The 21,972-nt window shown below is 47.7% G+C and overlaps 1 protein-coding gene across 2 annotated transcripts in view; it reads right to left on the bottom strand.

Annotated features, from left to right (window-relative positions):
* Positions 1-21,972, bottom strand: part of DAPK1 (death associated protein kinase 1) — a 146,571-nt gene that overhangs the window by 17,776 nt on the left and 106,823 nt on the right. For both annotated transcript variants that reach the window (XM_080942326.1, XM_080942327.1), the window contains exons 10-19: positions 21,742-21,831; positions 20,526-20,618; positions 18,982-19,101; positions 18,466-18,564; positions 17,199-17,297; positions 16,162-16,260; positions 15,137-15,334; positions 13,746-13,943; positions 10,242-10,340; positions 6,282-6,359 (exon numbers count right to left, since the gene is read on the bottom strand). In XM_080942326.1, the coding sequence (XP_080798452.1) occupies positions 6,282-6,359; positions 10,242-10,340; positions 13,746-13,943; positions 15,137-15,334; positions 16,162-16,260; positions 17,199-17,297; positions 18,466-18,564; positions 18,982-19,101; positions 20,526-20,618; positions 21,742-21,831 (1,173 nt within the window). The remainder of the gene's footprint in view (positions 1-6,281; positions 6,360-10,241; positions 10,341-13,745; positions 13,944-15,136; positions 15,335-16,161; positions 16,261-17,198; positions 17,298-18,465; positions 18,565-18,981; positions 19,102-20,525; positions 20,619-21,741; positions 21,832-21,972) is intronic.

Below are 21,972 nucleotides of genomic sequence, written 5' to 3' on the forward strand. Positions count from 1 at the left end.
GTCATTAACATTATCATCAAGATGGGAGCATGGTAGCATCCAGGCAGGTATGGTGCAGGAGGAGCTGGGAGTTCTACATTTTCATCTGAAGGCTGCTGGCAGAATGCTGACTTCCAGGCAGGCAGCTACGATGAGGGTTTTAAAGCCCATGCCCACAGTGACACACCTACTCCAACAAGGCCACACCTCCTAATAGTGCTATTCCCTGGCCCAAGATCACGTCAAGTCTTTGTGTTCAGGCATCCTTCATACTCCAAGGTCTCATCCTGTCCTCCGTGCCTGCCTGCCTCATTTTTATCATCACGTGTTCGTTCTCTAATGAGAATCTGTTCGATGCTATTACACATAGATATTACACATCTTCTCCTTCACTGGGCTGCAGGAGTTTCCCTCTGGTGCAGCCTAAAGCCCAGGCACCCCACAAAATTTGTCTTGCCTTTCACCTCCTCCTGCAAGCTTCCTTTCCAGCAGGCTTGATCCATATGTGGATCTCCATCATAACCCCAGACTGAGCTCTAGCCAAGATAAGGAAATCCAGGGGAAGGCAGAGTTGGCGCCTCAGCCCTGGCACGAAAATTATGATTAACGAATGGAACTGGTACCTCTCAGAAGAGATCTATGGCAGGGCATCTCACTGAGATGAACACCCGGCTTGGTTCTAAGTCCTGAGATGCTCATTCTCTGCTGACCTCTCCCCCACTGAGTCACCATTGCTTTTCCTGTTAATTACAATGTTGTTTATAGGAGCACATAAACCCAAAAGGTTAGAACCAGCCCTTCCTCAGCACTGGTGACACCGCCCCCTGGTGGGCACTATGGGAAGACAGGTGTATTTTAGATCCTGCAAGATGAGGCTGTCTGGGCACTGGATGGAACATGTGCCTGCATACCTCCTACAGTGAAGAATACTCTGGATCCCCTGGGATTTCTGGGCACATGATCAGGGTTTACAGTCATCTCAGCTTAAGACTCAGCTACATTTCTGCACATAATCTGGGGCACGGGAGTGGGGACTGCACGGTTTTCCAAGATGGCAAGCATCTTATAGATGGGTAGCTGGCTCACAAAATATTTAAATATTTTGCTGCTTGTATGTATTTATCTTGTGTGTGTGTGTGTGCACGAGTATGGGCAGAATGATATCAGAGGACAGCTTGTGAGGAACATCTCTCTTGTTCCCCAATATGGGTCCTCAGACTTGATAGATACCTTTATTTCTTAAGCCATCTTCCTGGATCTATTCAAATTTTTGTCTTGCCTTTATTCGCTGAGACTCTTGGGTCCCTTGTGACCCCAAAACCATGCTGTTTGAGTTGTCATGCCAACCATCCAGGTCCGCAGTCACTCTGAGGCCGTGGCCAGCTCTCCCTAGATCACTACCATAGTGCCTCATGTCCCAGCATGTTCACTGAGACACATCCTGCACACATTTCTCTTCCAAGTCTGTTACCCTCACATGGGTGAGTCTACTGAGAAGTATCTGCAAGCTGTTCTCGGGTAAGGAACTTACTTCAGATCAGCGGGATGCCGTTACAGAAGGCATGCCATGACTCTCAAGTAATGGCCACAAAAGCTGCTTGATCCTCCCCATTCTAGAGAAGGAAACTGAGGCTCAAGGATGTGGAGCAGAGCAAAATCTACTACTGTATCCTGTACCCATCCTGGAGTCTGAAAAGGAGGCCAGCAGAGGGGAGACATAGATAAAGAAAGATGGGCAAACAGAAGCAGAACCTCAGGCCATGTGCTGGAGCCTCAAACACAGCAGACCCCACAGCCATCTGAAATCATCTCACTGGGAAGACACAGCCCTACTGGGTCCCTCCCTCAAACACAGTGTAGTTGTGGGGGCTCCTTGACTTTAGTAAGGTTTATAAACCATCACTAGGTATGTGTGCAAAATGAGAAAAAGGACTCCCTACTTCTATCTCTGTGGGGTTGCTGAATGCTTCTTTTGTACTTCATCGTGGTTTTGTTTCAGAGACTTTTGGGAGCAGCAGAGCATGGTCGTTGGCATCTCAAGAGCTACAGTTGGTCTAAGACTTTTTCTAAGAAGTGCTATTGCTGGCTGATGAGGCTTAAGTGGAGAAGGCTGTGGTCCTCTCTGAATCTTACACCAACAAGCTACTCCTCGACTAACAACTGACTCAAGACATCCTGCCTTATCCAAGAAAGCAGCATTTTGCTTAATTTATACCTTGGCTTTTGTGAGGCCCTAGACTCTGGGAAACCACACAAGCAAACATGTGTTCTCACTTCTTAAGTGGGGACCCAGGGACATCAGAACCCTATGTCACCTGCCTCCTGCCTGTACCCAGGTTCCTTTCATATCTCTTCTTCTGTCCACCAAGAGATGGTGACCCTGGCTGGAGGGCTTTAGTGGTTCTTAACCTCCCTGATGCTATGATCTTTTACTATAGTTCCTCATGTCCTGGTGGCCCTGCCATAAAATTACTTTTGTTGCTACTTTATAACTAATTTTTCTACTGTTATGAATCACAATGAAAGTATCTGTGTTTTTTGGTGGCCTTATTGGACCCCTGTGGAAGGGTCATTTGAAACCCCTAAGGGGTCAAAACCCACATGTTAAGAACCACTGTTGAAGACCATAAACCAGGAGAACCATTTTCTCACTGAGGTGGGGCAGAATGTGCTACAGTCTTGAAATGCAGGAAAAGGGAAAGCTGCCTCAGGTGTCCTAATGCCTGAGGGAATCTAACCCCATCCTCTTCACTTTAGAATCTAAACCCGAGGAGTTTGATACAAACTGCTCTTGACATACGTTTCTGGTAGCCCTCCACTGGCGGTCAGCATTTCTCACTTTGGCCACCAGATGGCACAGCGGGGACAAGCTGAGGAGCCCAGAAGGTGACTCCCTGGAAAGCATTTTTCAACCAACCCAGGGAACTGTTTTCCTCCCCTACGGAGCGGGACCGTGTCAGCTTTAGCGGGTGCTACGTATGTTAATTGTTTTCGAAGGAAACACGGTAATAAACAGCCCACCAAAGTGGATACGCAGCAGAAGCTCTGAGACTAGACCTGGCCACAAACCCAGCCTGGCCAGGCCCTCGGTGAGGAGGTGAGCTTTTCCCACCCAGAATGCAGAGCGAGCTGGGGTAACTGTACTGCTGCAGATTTTCTCAGGTCCTCCAGTGCGTGTCCTTTGGGTCTGCGGGTGTGACTGGGCCACACTCAAGGCCCAGGGGATTAAAGGTTTGGGTGAGTCCTCTGTGTAGGCTGGATATGTAAGACAGCACACCTCCCACCATCAAAAGTACAGGTTTATGAGTGAGAACCTTCCAGGTGGTTGTGAAGGTGGGTTTGTAACACGGGTTACATTCACCACGGATGAGCTCCCATCGCTTGCTTTAAGTACTTGCTGAGGAAGTCATCCATCTGTTCAAGACTCACAGAGCAGCTGGCCTGCATGGTCCCAGCCAAGCCCAGCACCACACTGGCTGTGCGCACTTCCACTAGCAGGGCTCCCTGCCTCTCCGCATCTCCAGATCCTGACACCGCAGCCTGAACCTGGCAGGTCTCTGGGTTAACAATTTATTTCTTCAGCACGTTTCCCCTGGCAAATTAGCTTTCACTTTCCCCAAAGGAAAGATGACTAAACCCACAGACTGGAAAGGAAGCAGCCTGCAATCTGGAGAAGCCAGATAAGAGCCCTGAGAAGAGGCAGTGGTGGTGGAAGCTGTTAGGTCCAAATGGAGAGCATGAGAATCCTAATTATGCAAATGCCCTTCGCTCCCAGCGAATTTTAATTATGGCCAACACCCAACAGAGTCCATTTTCCAAAATAAACCGTTCACGAGCACTTCCTCATTGTCTCATGCTTGGGTTTAAGAGAACGGGGTGGGGGGGGGGTACATTTAATACTGGTTTAAGGGGGAAAAATTTAACTAATGGGACAAATCAAGTAAACCAAGTCCCCAAAGCCCTAATAAACATGGTGCTGGCGGGGACAGAGGCAAGGCCATGGCTAACATGCAGCACTCCCTACGGCCTTTCCTTCTTGCCTTTAGGCGAAGAGAATGGGTCTGGCTAGGCACCACAGTTCAGGTCCTGCCACAAGTGCAGGGACCGAATGGGCTGTTTCCTGGTAAGTATCTGCATGAGATAGAAGAGAGGGGACAGCTTCCTCCTGCTAGTTCCTCTGGGAAGGAGCCGATGTGGGGCTTCCATAGCCCACCAGAACAACAAGCACCATAGACAGAGGAGACTCACCTGAGGGGTCTGCGGGATCATATGCTGTAGGCATTCCTACTATGTCTGGCTAGAAGAGCCCAGAGTTATGTCACCGAGCTGGAGTGAGACACCTGTGGATAGCTCTCAGAGGTAGTACCAAATGTCCCAAGTCCTCCATATTGAACTGGGCCAGTGCAGGCTCCCCACAGCTCAGCCCTACCTGGTGTTTCCTAGTCCTGGCCTTGGCCTGGGTCCCTAGGAGCCTAAGCCCTTCTAGAGAGAAGCTTCTAAGGTCCCCTTATTGCAAGGCTCCAAAGCCCTCCCTGGTCCTGTGTCAGCCTCTCGCTGCAGTGATGAGAACTGTTTGGCTCTCATCCACTGGTGACAATGATAAAATGGTGTCAGGTCTATTTCCACAGGCCAGTCCCTATTTCCTTCACAGCAAAGGTGCAAAACTACATTCCCGGGACGTGGAAACACAGGGCTGGGCCTCTGATAACACCCTTGGCAGAGATCACACAGAATGGTACCCAAGTGAGTGGAAGTCAAGGCCCACCTCTCTCCCGAGTGGCTCTAACACTGGCGTAGAACACTGCACAATGTGCAGAGGTAATCTTTGATTTCCACACAAGGAAAGGAGCCTGGAGGCCAGGGACAGAAGTATTCTGCAAAGACGGGATGTCCCACCCACCTACAGTGAATGGCAGGAGTGCCCTGGTGAAGGCTACTGAGGAGCACGGTTAGAAGGCAGAGAGCACAATGGACACTGCAGCCTCCCTGTTCCCTGCGCTGTACTCTTTCAGAGCAAGCTACAGGGAAGGAGCCAGTAAGCAGCGTCCCTCCATGCTAGGAAGTCAGCTCTTTTTGAATGATCTGTAAGCTCTCTACCAAATGATCTACATCCCCAGACCCAGGGTGTGATGGTTTGCATATGCTTGGCCCAGGGAGTGGCACTATTAGAAGGTGTGGCCTTGTTGAAGGAAGTATGTCACTCAGGGCTGGGCTTGGAGACATTCCTCCTAGCTGCCTGAGGATGCTTAGTCTGTTCCTGGCTTTCTTTGGATGAAGATGTAGAACTCTCAGCACCTCCTGCACCATGTCTGCCTGGATGCTGCCATGCTCTTGTCTTGATGATAATGGACTGCCCCTCTGAACCTGTAAGCTAGCCTAAATTAAATTTCGAAGACTTGCCTTGGTCATGGTGCCTGTACACAGCAATAAAACCCTAACTAAGACACAGGGTAAGTGTTAAAATGTAGACAATGTACCATTTTATCCTTTTGCTTCAGTCTAGAAACATCCCCAGCATTAAACTTTTGTACTTACTATCTCTTCCTAAGTATCTCTAAAGGCCAAACAGCATCCTGTTCTCTATGACAATACACCAGACATTTGTGTTGATAACCTAATGTCTAGTTTTTGCTACTACATTTTAAATAGTATTACAGTGAACATCTTTGGGTGCAAATGAACAGATATCTGAGCCAAAGAGGTTTTAGGCATTTTTTTTTAAGTCTCTTGATTTATGATGTGGGTTGCAAATCTTCCACCTGGGTTTACTTCTTTTTCTGTTTTTTTTTTTTTTTTATAAAGTTTGCAGTGCTGTGATTGGATAAACAGGAGATTAACTGGGAACTCAAAACAAAACCGGAAAAGCGACATCACCAGTCTTTCCCTCCACTGTGGGGGTAGTTAGCACAGAGAGGGCTGGGTAAACAAAACCAGCACATGGATGTGGAGAGCATCAAACTAGTCTGCCTGTCTGTGCGCTGCCTGCATGCTGGTACCTGTGGAGACCAGCTCCTGTAAACATGGAGCTTACAAATGCACTAGCACGTAGGTGCCAAGAATTGAACCCTGGTCCTCTGCAAGAGCAAGCACTGCACTTGACCACTAAGCCCATCCCTTCAACCCCAAATTTGACTTTTTGCCAACTGCAGAAGAAAGCCTGTGGACACTTATGCACGCGTGCCAACTGGCAGAACAAGGAAAGATGATCTTCCTAAACCTACAGCCAGTGCCTCCTTGTGATACGGAAAACACCAACAACTTCTCACATAAAAACAAGTCAAGGACCTCCAGTGAAGGCTCACCTTCCGCAGTCTCGCCAGGAGCCCTACCACGTGCTCGTGCTGTTCTGCCTTGGCGAGGTCCTCGGCCGTCTTGCCGTCCTATAGAAGACATATGATTAGTGTGACCAAGCTGTCACCGAGCTGCATGTGACCCCAACATGGTAGCTCAATGAAGAAAGAGACAGCACGGCAGGATTAGCCGAAAGTTGGACAAACACTGAGTCTGGGTCTGTTTCCTTATCTAGGGAGTCCTTATTTTATTTGGTGGCTCAGAAAAGATGCCAGAGCAAGGCTGCAGTAATGTCACAAGGTGGCAACAGAAAGAGCCTCAATGCATGGACTCAGGGCATACCCATTCTCCTCTGACCATCCCCTGCTTGAGCTTCTGTCTACAGCAGCAGCCAAGAGTGTCTGCTTCACTGGGCTCCCATCTTTCAGTTCTTACACATACAAACCTGGTCCTCACCCTACACCATGGCTGGTAATCACCGTACCTTCCAAAGAATGCACGGTCTGGCACAGGTTGATTTAAGGTTGCTGCAAACCACAGAGCAGAGACCTAAGGACCCACAGCACTGTGACTAGATTAGAGATTTTTCACGGAGCCATGGTTTCATATGAGGGGACCTACTCTTGTTTCTATACCATGAACACGCACATCTCCTGAGAACCTTCTGGTCCGGACCTGATCCAGTGCACAGTGCAGCACAAGCAGGATGTCACAGTCCCTTGTGGGGACAGGAGCTGTGACCGTGCCCCCTCCACACCAAGGAAGCTAGATACCACTGTTCAGCTAACGTTTTATACAGCCCTAAAATCCAATTTTCAAAAGAAAAAAAAAATGAAGACACTATCTTAAGAGAAGAAAAAAAGTCTAAGGTCTCATTATCAGCATTTGGAGGTAAGACGTCTCATGAAGAGTTGAGACATCCAAAGTCTGTCTACCTGCCATCTCCCAGTTCCTCAGCTGAAGCTGCTCTTGAGATACATATGGGGTCCCTCTGGACCAGCAAATCTGCTGGACTGTGTCATTCTCTGCTGTGGAAAGCCAATAGCCTTATACAGTATTAATAACGCCTCTGCCATCTACCAAGAAGCCTATGCCATTCCTCAACCTCTAGCTTAAAAACCAACCAGGTAATTCCATGTGTCTTCTGAGGACAAAACTGCCAGGCTGAGAATGAATGCTCTCCCCATGCTGAAGCTCTAGCTCAGGAGTGTGTTCTCCAGAGCGGTCCTGTAAATTCAGGGCCACCCCATTCTTACTGTGTCCCTTGAGCTCTGAGATGGATCCAACAGGCAAGCCAGAACTTCTCCTTTGCTTTGGGCTGAACATTTGAGTTTCTTGCTGGACACTGGACCCCCAACTAAGAGTTCCCATCGAACCATCCCATGGGTGCATTTGCATGGGATGCCTCTGATGAGGTTAAGCATTGAGGAAGAGGAGCAGGATGCAGGTGCCTCGGACTTTCCAGGTGGCACCCAAGGCTGGGCTTGGAGGCAGGCCTGGGTGTTCAAATGAAACTGCAAACATGAAGCCCAAAGGGTAGAGAAGGGAGACCAGACAGCAGAGCGGGTGTCCCAGAGAGGACAGGAAAAAGAGCCATGGGCAGACAGAGGCAGAGGAGAACCGAGTGCATAGAAGGCAAGAAGCAACTCCCAAAAGGTGACTATGGTCTCTGCTGAGTCGGTGGTGGACAAAACGGGAGAGCTCAGAATCTAAAGGTGACACTAGGAGGCGCTGTGGAGTCAAATGTGATCAGCACCACTCTGCTCAGAAGCCAGAAAAAGTTACAGCTGGGCCTGGCTGATCCACAGAGCAGCACCTTCAGCCACAGGTCTGAAATGTGATCCAGGAATGATGACTTTCAGCAAAGAACATAGGAGGCACTAAAAACTCAGTACAGATAAGGGAATATGAGAAAAAATATCAGTAATCTCAAAACAGGACGTTTCACCCGCTTCTTCTTTAATGTGGTTGCCAGAAAATTCAAAATGACAGACACGTCATTCGCCTGTGTCTCTCGGGGCTGTCCTCAGTACATGGTCACCCCACTCCTCCCACAAAGTCATCACTGGTCAGAGGAAAATGCTTGCCTTCCCCTCCTAGGAGGTCAGATGCCCACCAGGCCTGCTCACTGATGGGAGGCTCTCTATTCAGTCTTCAGCGTGGTCGCTGTAATCTATACAGGAGTGCGTTGGACACCAAGCTCAGGCCTATTAGCCTGATGCTTTTCATGAGCCACGCCCACTTCCTGCCGACTCAGTCACCAGACTCCAGGAACAGCTGCTGCAGAGAAGTCAGCTCCACCCCCTTCTAGTCCCCACCCTCATCTGACATCACTCTTGCTCCACCCCGTGACTACTGATGGTCAAGACTCTTTGATCGGTACCCATCTCTCCTGTCTAGAAGTCTCCCGGTGTGGGGCTTAAGTCTGAGTAAATGAGGCTAAGTACAGACAGAAAACACTAACGAGGAGCCTCCCTCTCTAGAAGCTGAAAGGGTTGGGCGACAGGGAGGCGATATGAGCAGGCAGTGGTGGGGAGCTGCTGCTGCAGGAGAGAGTGAGGGGGAAGACACGGGCTCATAGGGCAAGACAAAGAGAACAGAGGCAGCACACACTTCTGGATCCAACAGCTGATAGCATCTTCAGAGAACCCTGGTTTTTATTTTCCCATAAGGCATCATCTGAGACCACACACACACACACACACACACACACCTTTCTAAAAATGCATGTGGTACTGAGAAGGGCGCCCATGCCATGCCCTGACTGTTCTGTGCCTGCAGAACCCAACAGTGCACAGAACAGGCCCGTTACATCTTGAGAGTGAATGGTACTGCAAGGACCCTACACACAGACAGGAATGTGCAGCACCATAGACGGGTGTGCACACACACACACTCTCTGGAGGACCACGATAGGTGTTCAGGCCTCTGCAGTATGGATAGCCAAAGACAATGGTATAAATGATTAAACATATAATTGGTATAAGTGATAAATGTTTGTGCCTCAGGGAAATTTCATTTACAAAAGCACAAAAAAAAAAAAAGGAAGAAAGAAAGAAAGAAAGGAAGGAAGGAAGGAAGGAAGGAAGGAAGAAAGAAAGAAAGAAAGAAAGAAAGAAAGAAAGAAAGAAAGAAAGGAAGAAAGAAAAAGAAAGGCTAGTTTGAGCTCTATGGGCCGACTCAGTTAAGACTTTGAAGATGTCCAAGAACCTCAGAGCCTCGGGTGAGCTGCCACATCAAACCCCACGTGATCGTCTTAAAGTTCAGATCTGCGAATGTCAAGACCCCACACCACTCGAGTATTTGGCCCACTTGTTGGCCCAGCAACAACTCAAGCAATATTTCATGGCTACATCTGAACTGCTACCTCACCTTGCTGGCCAAACTCTCATCTATGGCATTTTATGAAATATGAAGTGAATGGTTTCTTCAGGGGGGTGGGGGGACTGGTGTTAAGCATGAAATGAGAAACCAGAGGAATGGGCTGCCTCTTACTTAGAAAGAAATTTCAGTCCCAGAAGCAAAGGCCGACTCCAGTAGATACCAGCCCTTTGCCTCCAGGCTGCTCGTGCCCCAAGACCACACAGGGGATCCAGCTCCTCCCACAGGGCACTGGGCCTCTTGTACCCCGGGGCCAACGGGAAGCACTTATGAAAGAGAAATCCATACGTGGAATAGAAAGCTAAGAGGCACTGTTGTGTAACACCGTAAACAAAAGGCCAGTGTGAACTGGCGGGTCGCTGGCGGAGCGGGGCTGGCGGGATGAGAAAGGATGAAACATTAACTAGATATTAAACTGGGTCTGTGTGGGCAAATGTTTATGTAACTGCAGTGGAGGGTTGGAGCTTAATAGCAACCTGTCTGCTTGAGAATGCAGTTGCCAAGCAATGCCTTTCTCCTCCTGCCCTTGAGGCATGAGAAGTTTCCATGGCTCTCTGAGGCCAAACACCTGCAACCTGCCTGGTACTCACCGAGGTCAGAGCCTCCACGTTGGCGCCCATCAGACAGAGGTAGCGGACCACGTCTAGGACCCCGTTGTTGGCTGCGAGGTGGAGAGGAGTCCGACCATACTGGGAGAGAGAAATAAAATAAAATAAAATACCACAGGCGTTCTCATGGCTTTCCTTAGGAAGAAACAGCATTGCATAACGGGTCTGGGCCCAAAAGAACTGAACAGAAGATTCTGGCTCCCGCTGAGGCAGGCCTGCCAGGCAGACCATTTTTCTCCCAGGTACTTTGAAGTTGAGAGACTAGCTCCAAATACACCTTCAGAGGATGAATGAGGAGGCTGGCCTCAGGACAGCCAAGCTTCCTGCTGCGCTGGCAGAGTACAGGGCAAGAGTGTGAACACCCAGACACCCATGTGTAACTGCACTACACAGTTCACAGTCACGCGTTAGGGAGGGAAAAGAAGAGCTAAGGAGGTCATGAAGCTCTGAGGGCCTGCCTGCTATGGTTTGTAGGCCTATGGTTCTCAAACTGTGCACCATACACCTTGTGGTACTGCAGTGAACCCCAACTGACACGTGGTGTGGTCATACATGCAGATAAAATATCCACACGCATAAAGTAATTGCTTTTCGATGTTTAGGTCTTAAAGATAATCGTATGGAACGGGAGGGAGGGAGGCACCCAATCCTCGTCCACAGTCACGGAAGCCGTGCAAGACTCAGCAACCGCACACACCCTGGTGACTGTTGTCAAGTAAGGATGAAATGAGAACAGGAGACTCCTCTCCTCAGATCTTTTGTCTTCCTCAAAGGCTGCTAAGTCTGGGGGCTAAGACGCTCCGCCAATGCAGCAAGCATTGAAATAGCAAAGAGCATTTGTTCTGCAGGAGCCAGGAATAAAAAAAAGGGGGGGGGGGACGTGAACAGTCAAAGCTTAGCAATCCCTACTTGCAGAGCCTAGATCTTTTACACAGGCCAATGCATCGTCGTTTTAAGCGTTTAAGATAGATGGACAGTGTTAGGAAATCAAATTCTGATATCGCTCCACCTCTTCCCTGGCCCCTCCCCCTCCAGTTATTGCTCCACCTCTTCCCTCGCCCCTCCCCTCCTCCAGTTATCGCTCCACCCCTTCCCCGTGCCCCTCCCCTTCTCAAGTTTTTTCTCCTTGATATGTTGGAGGATTTCCCTCCTGGTTCTATAAGAGACAGATAGCTGAAACGGCTGAGATGTGATCACACGCTACATTGAATTATTAGCTTACAGTTGGTGTTGGTTTTGTATCTGTAACTAAATCTATGGCACACTTTTAAAAGCCTGAATGCTATTCAACTCCTGGTAACTCCTGTAGCCAGCCTGCAGGGAATAGTAACTGAGGGAGTGTTCCACTCCATTCTAGGTGTAGCACCTGGCTAAGACATAACTGAAATTCCTTGCTGTTCTACCCCAGGCCTTTCGGATCTGGACCCTTTTCTATCACCTCTGTGCTCAGGACCTGCACCTTCTGTGCTGTATTTGCATCACTGACCTAAAGAACTACTGCCTGAAGTCACCTCTCCTGAACTCTATCTAACCGAGTGCTAACCTATGTCACCTCTGTGAAGCTTGTGGATTCTTTCCTCAGTTGCCTGCCACACACCTGCCCCAGCAGGAATGGTGACAAGTGAGTTTGCTACTTTGTGTTGTGTGCCTGGTTATCTAGAGGCAGCCTGAAGGCAGGACCACCCATGGCCAACTCCTCACCTCCTCAGATGCCTGGGCTGAGCAGTAAGACATCTATGACAGCTGATGCCTATTGCTCATCCCAGGTGTGTCTGTGTGTGTGTGTGTGTGCATACACACACACAGGTACACACATACTTACACATCTGTGGGAGAGGGCGGCCTATGAGGCCCCACCTTAGTGACACATAATGGCATCCCTTTCTTTCTCTCATATCCGCTTGCTAACTCAGACAGGTTAAAAAAGCAACCGCCCCAGTCTTCAAACAAAGCATGAAGAAATGTCACCACTGAGTGACAAGTCATTGCCCTCTCAGTCTAAGAGAAGCAGGATTCGAATGGTCAGGTTTCTCTCTGGAGGAATTTAATCTAGTAAGACAGCAGAATGTGGGGAGAGTGTTGGCCTGCCTGAGGAACATGGATGCCGCCGTGTTGTATCCACTTTAACAAATGGGCCTGAGGAAAGGCTGACTGGAGACGAGTGGGAAGGTGGTGGCTGACACACACTTTCCTGCACATAACTTAAACATCTCTAGTCCCTCACTTGACAAAAGAGAGAAAAAAATGGAGAGAAGGTGGAGGATGAGAGGGGGAGAGGGAGAGGGCAGAGGTATAAAAAAAGGAAAGGGAAAAGGAGGTAAGAGGGACAGAGAGAAAGGCTATTTAACTATCATTTGTCATCCAAAGTTTCACAGGATTAAAAACTGGGTTCACAAGCATGATGTGCAGAGGGGGTGAGGCCTCTGAAGAGGTGAAGTCTGGGGGCAGGTGAACCAGGGCTCTCTTCTCACGAGTTGGTCAAGTCTTTAAGAAATAGGTAGGTTACCAAAGTGGCTCTTGTAATCATCTAGACATGGTTAGGAAATGATAAACCGAGAGAGCAAGAAGCAGCTAAAGCTAAGAGCCAGGACGTTGCCCTCACAGGGTCCAAGAGTATGAGGATTGCCAACCTCAGTTTCCACAACTAAGCATGCAACATGCAAGAGCAATAGCAAGACGGTTCTTTAGCTGTTTCATGTGTTAACTGTCTTATCGCAAACAAGCCATCATAAAACCGTACAGCACCATATACGCCGTCTATAAACAGACATTTCCCACAGCTAAAATTAATTCCTCCCTGCTTCCTTTTTAACATGACCTGAAGAGCGGGCCCACCTTAGCTACACAAATATTTAGCTGTTACTGTTTTGTACTGAAAATCTGGTTGGGATTCAGCAAAATGCAGGTGACAGCTAAAGTCTAGAAACCTGCAATGGGGCTTTTAATGGACTGAGAAAATACAATTGATTTTCATCTCTTTATTAATTAGAAGGTGACAATACTCCCTTGGTTCTTACCAAATCTGCTTAGCGTGCTACGTACACAACATACACATGCACACACAGACACAAATGTGTTAGAAACTTTTGCCCATAGATAGCTCACCAGGGACAAGTAAGGCCGCCTGTGTTCACCAGAATCTCGGATAAATTACAGGGTCAAGAGTATGTACTGAAGAGGCTGTGCTTCAGAAGGGAGCTTGCATTTGTACTGTGACCTCTAACTCTTCTTGAAAACACAAGTGCACCCACCTGCGTGTGCATACACTCATTCATTCTACAAGCACAACAGTGGGAAGCCAGAATAAACAAGAAGTGCGTGTTAACGATGTGCTGTCAGTCTAAGAGATGACTCAACAGTCACACAGCCCAAAATGGCACTGAGTGTCCTCCAGATACCCAGTGCATGCAGGTGACAGGAATCCTTTACTAGGATGTGATAATAACATAAACACGGCAAGAACCTAGCAACAGTGTCTGGCATTACCTTGTTTGAGATGTCCAGATTGCAGCTGGCTTCACAGAGGGCCACCACGATAGGTGCGCTTCCGTCTTTGCAGGCCACGTGCAGGGGTGTGTTGCCATGCCTGTCCTGGAAATCCACAAAGCACCCATGGCCAAGGAGGGTCTTGATGACCTCCATCTGACAACGCCTCACAGCAAGATGAAGGGCGATGTGTCCATCCTGGAACCAAACCCAAGCTCATCAGTGTGTCTGGCTTAGGCCCTCAGCCCGATCTCTCCCTTGTGTAAGACTTTGCTGTGAATAAAATGGCTGAGACACCCACCCCCAAAAAAAATCTCCAAATGTCTTTGCCTGGACTCACAAAGGGTGGCGCTTTATTCATTCCATTCCGCATAACTGAAGCCTGGACTGACCACTACTGAGATTCATTTAGGCTCAGGCAGTGTATCAGACAGAAAGACTAGACTCTTCTATATCAGAGTTGATAAAATGCTAAGCCTATGAGCAGATCTGAGAACACTTTCAAAGCTTTTGCCCAGTAACACTTGCTAAATTCATAAATAGAGAAAATACTATCAGAAACAACAGAGAAAGCAAGGAGAAGTAACTTCCCCCGGGGCTACTGAATGCTCAGAGAGCAGATATAAATTGCATAACTTCTGCACAGTACAGAACCTGGCCTGGGAATTAAAGGTGCCCCAAAAACCTGGGGGAGAGCAGTGCTAAGTGCTTCGGGCCAGCAGAACCTTCCACCTCATCTCTATCGTGTCTGCAGGAGTTTCTCTGGTTGCGTGCCTGACACTAGGGCTTGTGAATGTCTAACAGAGGCACTAGCTCAATCTACCAGGCGCCAGGAGCAAATAGCCAGCCCAACCATGGCAAACGAAATATGCCTCCAGAGAACCAACCACACGGGGTTCCAAGACACTGCTCCACAAGAGGAAGTTGCTACAAAAGCTACAATCTCTCCAGTCTAACTGTATACAGCACCATCACTGTCTTGGCTTAAGTTCGGATTCAAGCAGATTGTGTTGGATTTGCTTAGGTAAGATGGGAACACCTGGTCTAGAAGGAAAATTATAAAACAAATAATATTGTCTTTTCACAAAAGAGGAGGTGGCAAAATGAGTGCCTATTTCTACACGTGTCTAAAGCTGACACTGCCCCTGATCCAAAGCTAGAAAGATTAAAACACTGGCCAAAAGGGCTTGAGCAATGATAAACTTGGTTGCATGTCAGAAAGAAGACTCTAAGAAAATTCCAAAGAACACCTTTGGAAACAAAGAATGAAAGAACAATCACAGTATAGTCCGTTCATGCTCTCTTAAAGAGACAAGCAGGCAAGTTTCATGGTCCCGCCAACCCAACAGGTCACTTCTCAGAGATTGCTAAGCATCTCCCCCATAGGGCACCTTGTCGGAAGCATTCAAGTCAGCTCCATGTTCAGCCAGACACTCCACGATGTCATGGTAACCCCTGGCAGAAGCTGTCAGCAGTGGAGTCTCTCCCTCCCGGTTCTTGATATTCACGTTACAGCCAACTTCACAAAGAGCTTTAGCCACGGAGTAATAGCCGTGCCAGGCGGCGCAGTGCAGGGGGGTTTCCTCTTCCTGGCCAAGGTCACAAGTGCAGAGGAAGAAAATGCAGACAAGAAAGTCAAGGCCATGGAAGCAGACTGCACCCAGTGTGGCAAGAAATTAATCTGGAGTAACACCAAAATCAGGAGCTGATGCCATGAAGAGGCAGACCCAACACCCTCCCTGGTCAGTCTGTGCCCTCAACGGGAGTGCTAACTGAACTCGGCTTTTTCAGCACATTGCAGATCACACAACCGGGGCCCCTGGACTTAGAACATCTTTTGGCAAAATTGCCTCTGTCTGCCTGAAAGGCTTGCTGGCTAGCAGCAGCCCTCTGAGCTTCTTCTAACAGCTCCTGTGCTTTGATTCTGCCGTGAGTCAAAAGAGCACACCTTGGGACAGCTGTCTCGATGGCCCTTCTGTAACTAGTCCTGGAAGAGCTAGTCTCAAGGCTCATGGGGATTGGGAGATTGGCACTTCCATCAGCAGGAAACACACATCTGTGTTCAGGTTTGGGAGAAGTAGTACTTATAAAACCAAGACTGGGTAGGATGCAATCCCCAGTCCCACCACAGACAGACTGAGCAAGCTGTGGAACTTTCCTGTGTGGTTTCCCTCCTCTGTAGAGCAAGGGTGCTGAGAACAGCGACATGCCTCACAGGGCTGTCCTGGGGATTAAACAGGTAAAAGAAGAAGAGGTGGGAAGGGAAGCTGGTTGCAGACTGCTAAGAACCTGTGCTCGGCAATGAATGATTAGACGCCTAAGTGGAAAGGCCTCCCATGAGTCACCTTGGTCTCCTGGCTGCTGCACACCGAGGCCTGTGGACGAGGAACTGAGCACATGTGTTCCCGTGGCCTACCTTGTCCTGGAAATCAGGATTAGAGCCGACACTGCACAGCAGTTGAACCACATCCGCATGGCCGTAGCGAGCTGCCACATGAAGAGCCGTCTCTCCAGACTGCAAGAGAAATGGACTCAGGATCTAAAGAGCAGACTTCAAAACTACTTCTGATATCCAGAGCACTGTCCCATGCCTTCCTTTGGTGGCACCGTTACACACTCCCTCAAGCCCCATTTGCTCCCTAGAGACTAAACAGGACCAGAGTCAGGACCAGAGGTTGTTTCATGCATAACGAGGTGCATCTTGTTAAGGAAAACAACACAGTGAGAATGTTTCTTTTACCAGGGGGCAGCCAAGTTCACCTCCTTACAGATGTTTCTATCTCTCTCTCCTGTCTCCCTGTCTCTGTCTCCATTTGTCTGTCTCCCTCTTCCCCCCCCCCCCCCCCCCCGCCATACACAATCCCCTTTTAAAACCAGGTTCCTCATCCTGCAATTAACTCTCCGAGACTAAGAAGAAAAAAAAAAAAAAAAAATACTGCTCCCGATACTTTGTATCTGCACCTCCCAAGGACAGGGTTCACTCACTACAGAAAAGATGTTTTACTGTCAACTGGCAGGAAAACTGCCAAGATGAACTTAGGAGCTACTGTCATGATCTAACTACCTCCCAACACCGCGTGTGAAAAGCCTGGTCCCCAGCCTGTGAGTGGAAGAACTCTGTAGGAGGTGGGGGCCAGCAGAAGTTAGGTTACAGTAAAGGACACCGTGTAGGTGCCTCTGTCCCCCTCCTTCCTGGCTGACATGAGATCAGTGATGTCCACCACACAACCCTAAATACTACCTACGGTACAAACTGATTTAAATGCATGGCCGAAGAAACCAAACCAACCAAACAACAATAACAACACAAAACCTCCCAACTTTAAATCCCAGTCTAGAGGACTTGGTCCTCAATCTCTATCTGTGGGTTCATTTCTGGTACACCAGACGGGCCAGCACCCCAGTGTACCCCTAACCATTTCTTCTTGCTTCCCCTAAGAGGCATGGCCTTACCTTGTCTTTAACATCCAAAGGGCATTTGTTCTCATTGAGAAATTTCAGAGTATCCACATGGCCATGCCGAGAGGCCCAGTAGATAGCATTGGATCCTCCCTGCAAAGAAAGCACAGAGTCACATCTAGAACTCCAATGGTCCTGAACCATGCACCCCTTAAAACCGCAGTGTTTCTCTGCTTGTGGGGTAACAGACCCCACAGCAGCCTCTTCTAAGAGGAAGAAAAGCCCATTCAGCTTGAAGGTTTTGATAATTATATGGTCGTGTACCCATCTTAATGACAGGAGAAGTTCACTAGGGAGCAGAAGGTTTTCTGTATTATCTTTACAGCTTTTTTTATATATATAGAAATGCATAAATATTTCAATGTAAAGACAAAATTTTCTTCCTTCTTTTTTGAAGTCCCCATATTAACCTCAGTCTAGAACTCCTATAAGTCCCCTTAGTATTTGGAGGAATTGATTCCAATTCAAGCCTCTATGAAGGTACCAAAAACAAACAAACAAACAAACAAACAAACAAGAACAACAATTTTTAAAAACCCAAATGTGAGTGTTCAAGACGCTTTTATAAAATGATGCAGTTTGCACAGAACTGGCGCCTAAACACCTGTGAAATACTCATAACCTGATGAGATACCGTGGGAACTGTTGTTATTTTTCGTCGTCTAGACAATCATGAGAAGACATATATTATGGATCTTTTTTTTCCTCACGAACTCTCTTAGTACAAGTTTGATTGGACCAAGGATTGAGTTCATGGAGTGTTGGTGACAACTGACAGGGTTTGTGGCAGTTGGTCACAGATCCATGGCCACACTAAAAGGCAGCTCAATGGCACCTTACTTTTCTAATGCTCTCTCACTTGCACTTGTGCCCAAATCTGGAAAAACGGTAACTATTGAGGCTAAGAAATCTCTGATTAGATTAACTGCGCAATGAAAACTTTTCCAAGTTAGGCTGGTGACTCTGGGGTATTGTGACCTGCAGCACATAAGGCACAAGAACTGACCAGAGCACACAGCGGAGCTAAGGGTGCACTTTTCCCAGTGCATGTCAGATGGCATAAGTCCAGTGCATGCCAGATGGCAGAGGCCCAGTGCGTGTAAGAGGGTATAGGCCCAGTGCATGTCAGACGGCATAGGCCCTCTATTTGTCCTGCTCACTTTTCCCAGGAAATCATGAAAACAGCCATACTTTCCCACATACAACCCTTACAATGAGGAAACATGAAATAAATTCATCCTCAATGATACAGAATTATGACCTTATCCTGGACGTCGATCCTGGAGCCTCGTTTTATGAGTAACTGTAACATCTGGATATTCCCACAGCCTGCAGCAATCAGTAATGGAGGTGTCCCATGCTGGAAGACAGAAGAAGATATCTGTGTTTCAGCGTTGATTTGGAAGGAAAAAGCCCACACTGTACTAGATGTCTTCACCCTGCTGTGTCCACACCCTTCCCTGGATCTCCATGGGCAGAAACAGGAAGGGACAGCACTGCCAGAAGGACAAGAAACCCCCTTTTCAGTTTACACTCAATGACAGTGCTGCTATTTGTAGAGGGGGGAAAGCAGGAATTTCAAGGGTGTAGGAGCAACCAGGGTGTGAAGGAAGGCCCTCAATGCAAAATGTTCTCATTTGCAACTCAAAGTTGGTCTACACGGAGAGGGTTTTCCCACAGAATGGAAGCTCTATTTGCAATGCCTCTCCAAACTTGGACTTCTGGGGCACAGTCTATGACACAACTGCCCGGCACCCCTGGCAGAGAGGAGCCAGACCTTGTTGGGCTGGTTGACATCATAGCTGGACAATGAGCCCAGGAGGTGCTGCAGGCCGGGAACGTTGTCATCATTGATGGCGTGAATGATGGCTTTCATCACAAAGGAGTCCTCCTCATCCTGAGAGACACGTGAGGATGGAGAGTTAGCATGATGTCCAGGACAATCATCAACGTGGCGAACCCTGGCTTGCCCAACATAGGAGCATTCAAAGGAAAAAAAGGCCACTCAATCCCCAATCCACGTGGTCACAAAGGGAGCTGGGGCAGGGGGGAGGGTAAACCTTTACCCTTTCATGCTACTAACTGTTACCACTGAATGCTTAACCTAGCCTGATGTTAACCAAATCAAAAACAAGAACAAAAAGGATCTTTTTTTTTTTTAAGATTCAGATTGTGAACAGGGATGCTGACTAACAACCCTCTGTTTATCTTAGGAATCTGTCAAAATACAGTTACCATAAAGTACTGTGGAGAGGTTACTTTGTGACAGGAACTCTCCTATTTACTAAATTTTCCAATTACAGATTTGTGTGTGTTTTTTTCGTTCTTTTTTTTTTTTTTTCTTTGACATTTGAATGTCTTTTTTCTTAGGTCTAAAATAGTAAGGTAAAATTCTCTGAATGGTGAGTGTGTGTGTGTGTGTGTCTGTCTGTCTGTGTGCACTCACATACATATCCTCTTCCTCCTTTTTCTCTACAGTTGTAGACTAGAACTGAAGCATTAATGCAGACAGTAGCTTCAGGAGAAAAGAAGAGCTACTGTCTGCTGTCATGTGATCCCTGCCCTAGGAGTCCCTGGCTCTACCCAGGAAATACGGACTATTGGGTTACAGACCAGGGTGGTTCCCACAGAACCACTGTGTCTGCCTTTCCCGGAGTCCCCTTCACCTTCAGTGAACAAAGCCCTGTTTGTGACTGATTAGGGAAAGTCTTGATGAAGGGAGAGGTGTCTAGCTGTATCTGAAGAGCTCATCAGTGATTAGGTTTCAGTTTGGACTTAGGGAAAACTGTGATGCCATTCTCAAGGGCTTTGGACAGTCAGGACAATGTCAATAAACCAAGTGTATATGGCCTTCTGGTCTACTCCAAGATGGTGGCACTGTGGTGAGGGGAAGAGGTGAGGGCTGTCTGTCTTTTCATGTCTACGTCCTCCTATTCATGGTGACTGGTGTTCTTATGATCATTCATGAGAATTAGTGGGAGTTCTTTTTCCTTCCATTGGTTACCCTCTCTTTCAATTGTGTGTGTGTGTGTGTGTGTGTGTGTGTGTGTGTGTGTGTGTGTGTATACACAACTGCTTAGGGAAGGAGTAGTTTTAGAAATAGTAGGGATGGCAGCTAAGACAATGCCAAGTAAATGGAATCAAAATCCCCCAAAGAGGAAAGGCAGGACTGGGCACAGTGTCAGCCCACCTCAGGAGTAAGTGTAAGTCTGACATTCCCATTATACGGAATTTTTCTGAATTGATAAACAAGCAGAGCAGTGTAAACTCTAAACACAGTGCTGCTCGGAGCAGCTAGCCAAAGCAAACAGGATGGCTTACCAGAGTATCATCGCTTCTGGCAACGCTCATGTTACTTCTGGACAAAAATGACCTGGATAATCTTTGGCACAGTGATATCAAGCGGACAGATTGCTAAAAATAAAATAAACATGTGAAGAGTTGTGGAGAAAAGGGAACTTCTGAAGAAAGCATGGAGAACATGATCACTGCCAGTATCCCTCTTGGGGCGGGCGCTCCATGGAAACTCGGACTGTTTGATTAGGGAAGTGTTCTGAAGGTCTTGAGCCCAGAGAGCAACACAAAAAGACTCTTGTGCATTCACTCTGACCTGCAGAAGGGGTTGTCTTGTATCCACGCCCCCCTCTCGTTCTTTAAACCCCAGCAAACCCCTTGCAGCGTCCTCCAGAATCCAGCATGGGATGCAAGGGCCTTGTTGTGAGCTCTCTGGGCCTAAGTCAGCTAAAGGAATGAGCCTATCAACATGCACGGGTGGGACACAGATATCTTAGTCTGCAGTACCATTCCCTCCAGATCCTCAAAGGCTGACGCAACAGGGGAATGAAGAAAAAGAAGGGAAAGAAGTAGGAAGAGGGATAAGAAAAAGAACAGGGAGAGGGGTTGAGACATACGCTCTAAGCCTTCTTGAGAGTCTAGTCATAGCGTATTGGGTATAAAACTGAGCTATACCACTGGACCAGCCAGGAGAGGAGGCAGTTGCTCACTCTCTCCAGTTTGACATAAACTTGGGCACTAAAAACCATACCATCACATTCTGATCCTTGAATTTTGATTGTTTCAAAGATACCTGAGCCAGCATCCCATCAAACCCACAGGAAAGCCACCACAGTGTAGAAGGAGAGGCCACACTGCCAGAGCTGCTCCCCTGTTAGAGACCCCGTGCAAGAACATGAGGAGTATGGCAAATTTTTCATATAACTCCAGGCTGCTTACCAGGAAGAACAGGTTTACTTAGAGTGTGGTTTGTTATAGTTGAAAAAGTGTTCACTATCACTTTATTATATTGATTTTAAAACCTGCCTTGGGGTGGTCTGAGAAAAGAGCAAAATTACACTAAGTAACACTGAAATGTGGTTTATGCTTGTCTTTGGAAGTAAGTAATAGCAACACAGGAGATCACACAGTGGACTCTGTTGTTTCTAAATGAAGATGTCTCCTGATTCTTAGGATTAGAAGACATGGGCCCTGACAAGACCAGACAGAGAAAGCAGAATTCAGTGAAACCACAGAGTCTTACTTTCCATTTCTTCCGGGCTGCAAACTTCTTGAACTTCTCCATGTTTACTGCTGAGGCTTTTCGACTAAGTGCTTGTTGGGTGTCTTTAGGCTAAAATGGAATTTCAAGAAAAGATAATGAAAGCTAATTACAGAAATGTTTTAATACTCCTTATCACTCTGAAAGGCTTACACACTCCCTATCCTAAAATAGCATCAAGCGTGGGAAATAACATTCAAGATCCAGGAGCTA

This window comes from Micromys minutus (assembly GCF_963924665.1).
Source record: "Micromys minutus genome assembly, chromosome: 1".
NCBI classification, from domain to species: Eukaryota; Metazoa; Chordata; class Mammalia; order Rodentia; family Muridae; genus Micromys; species Micromys minutus.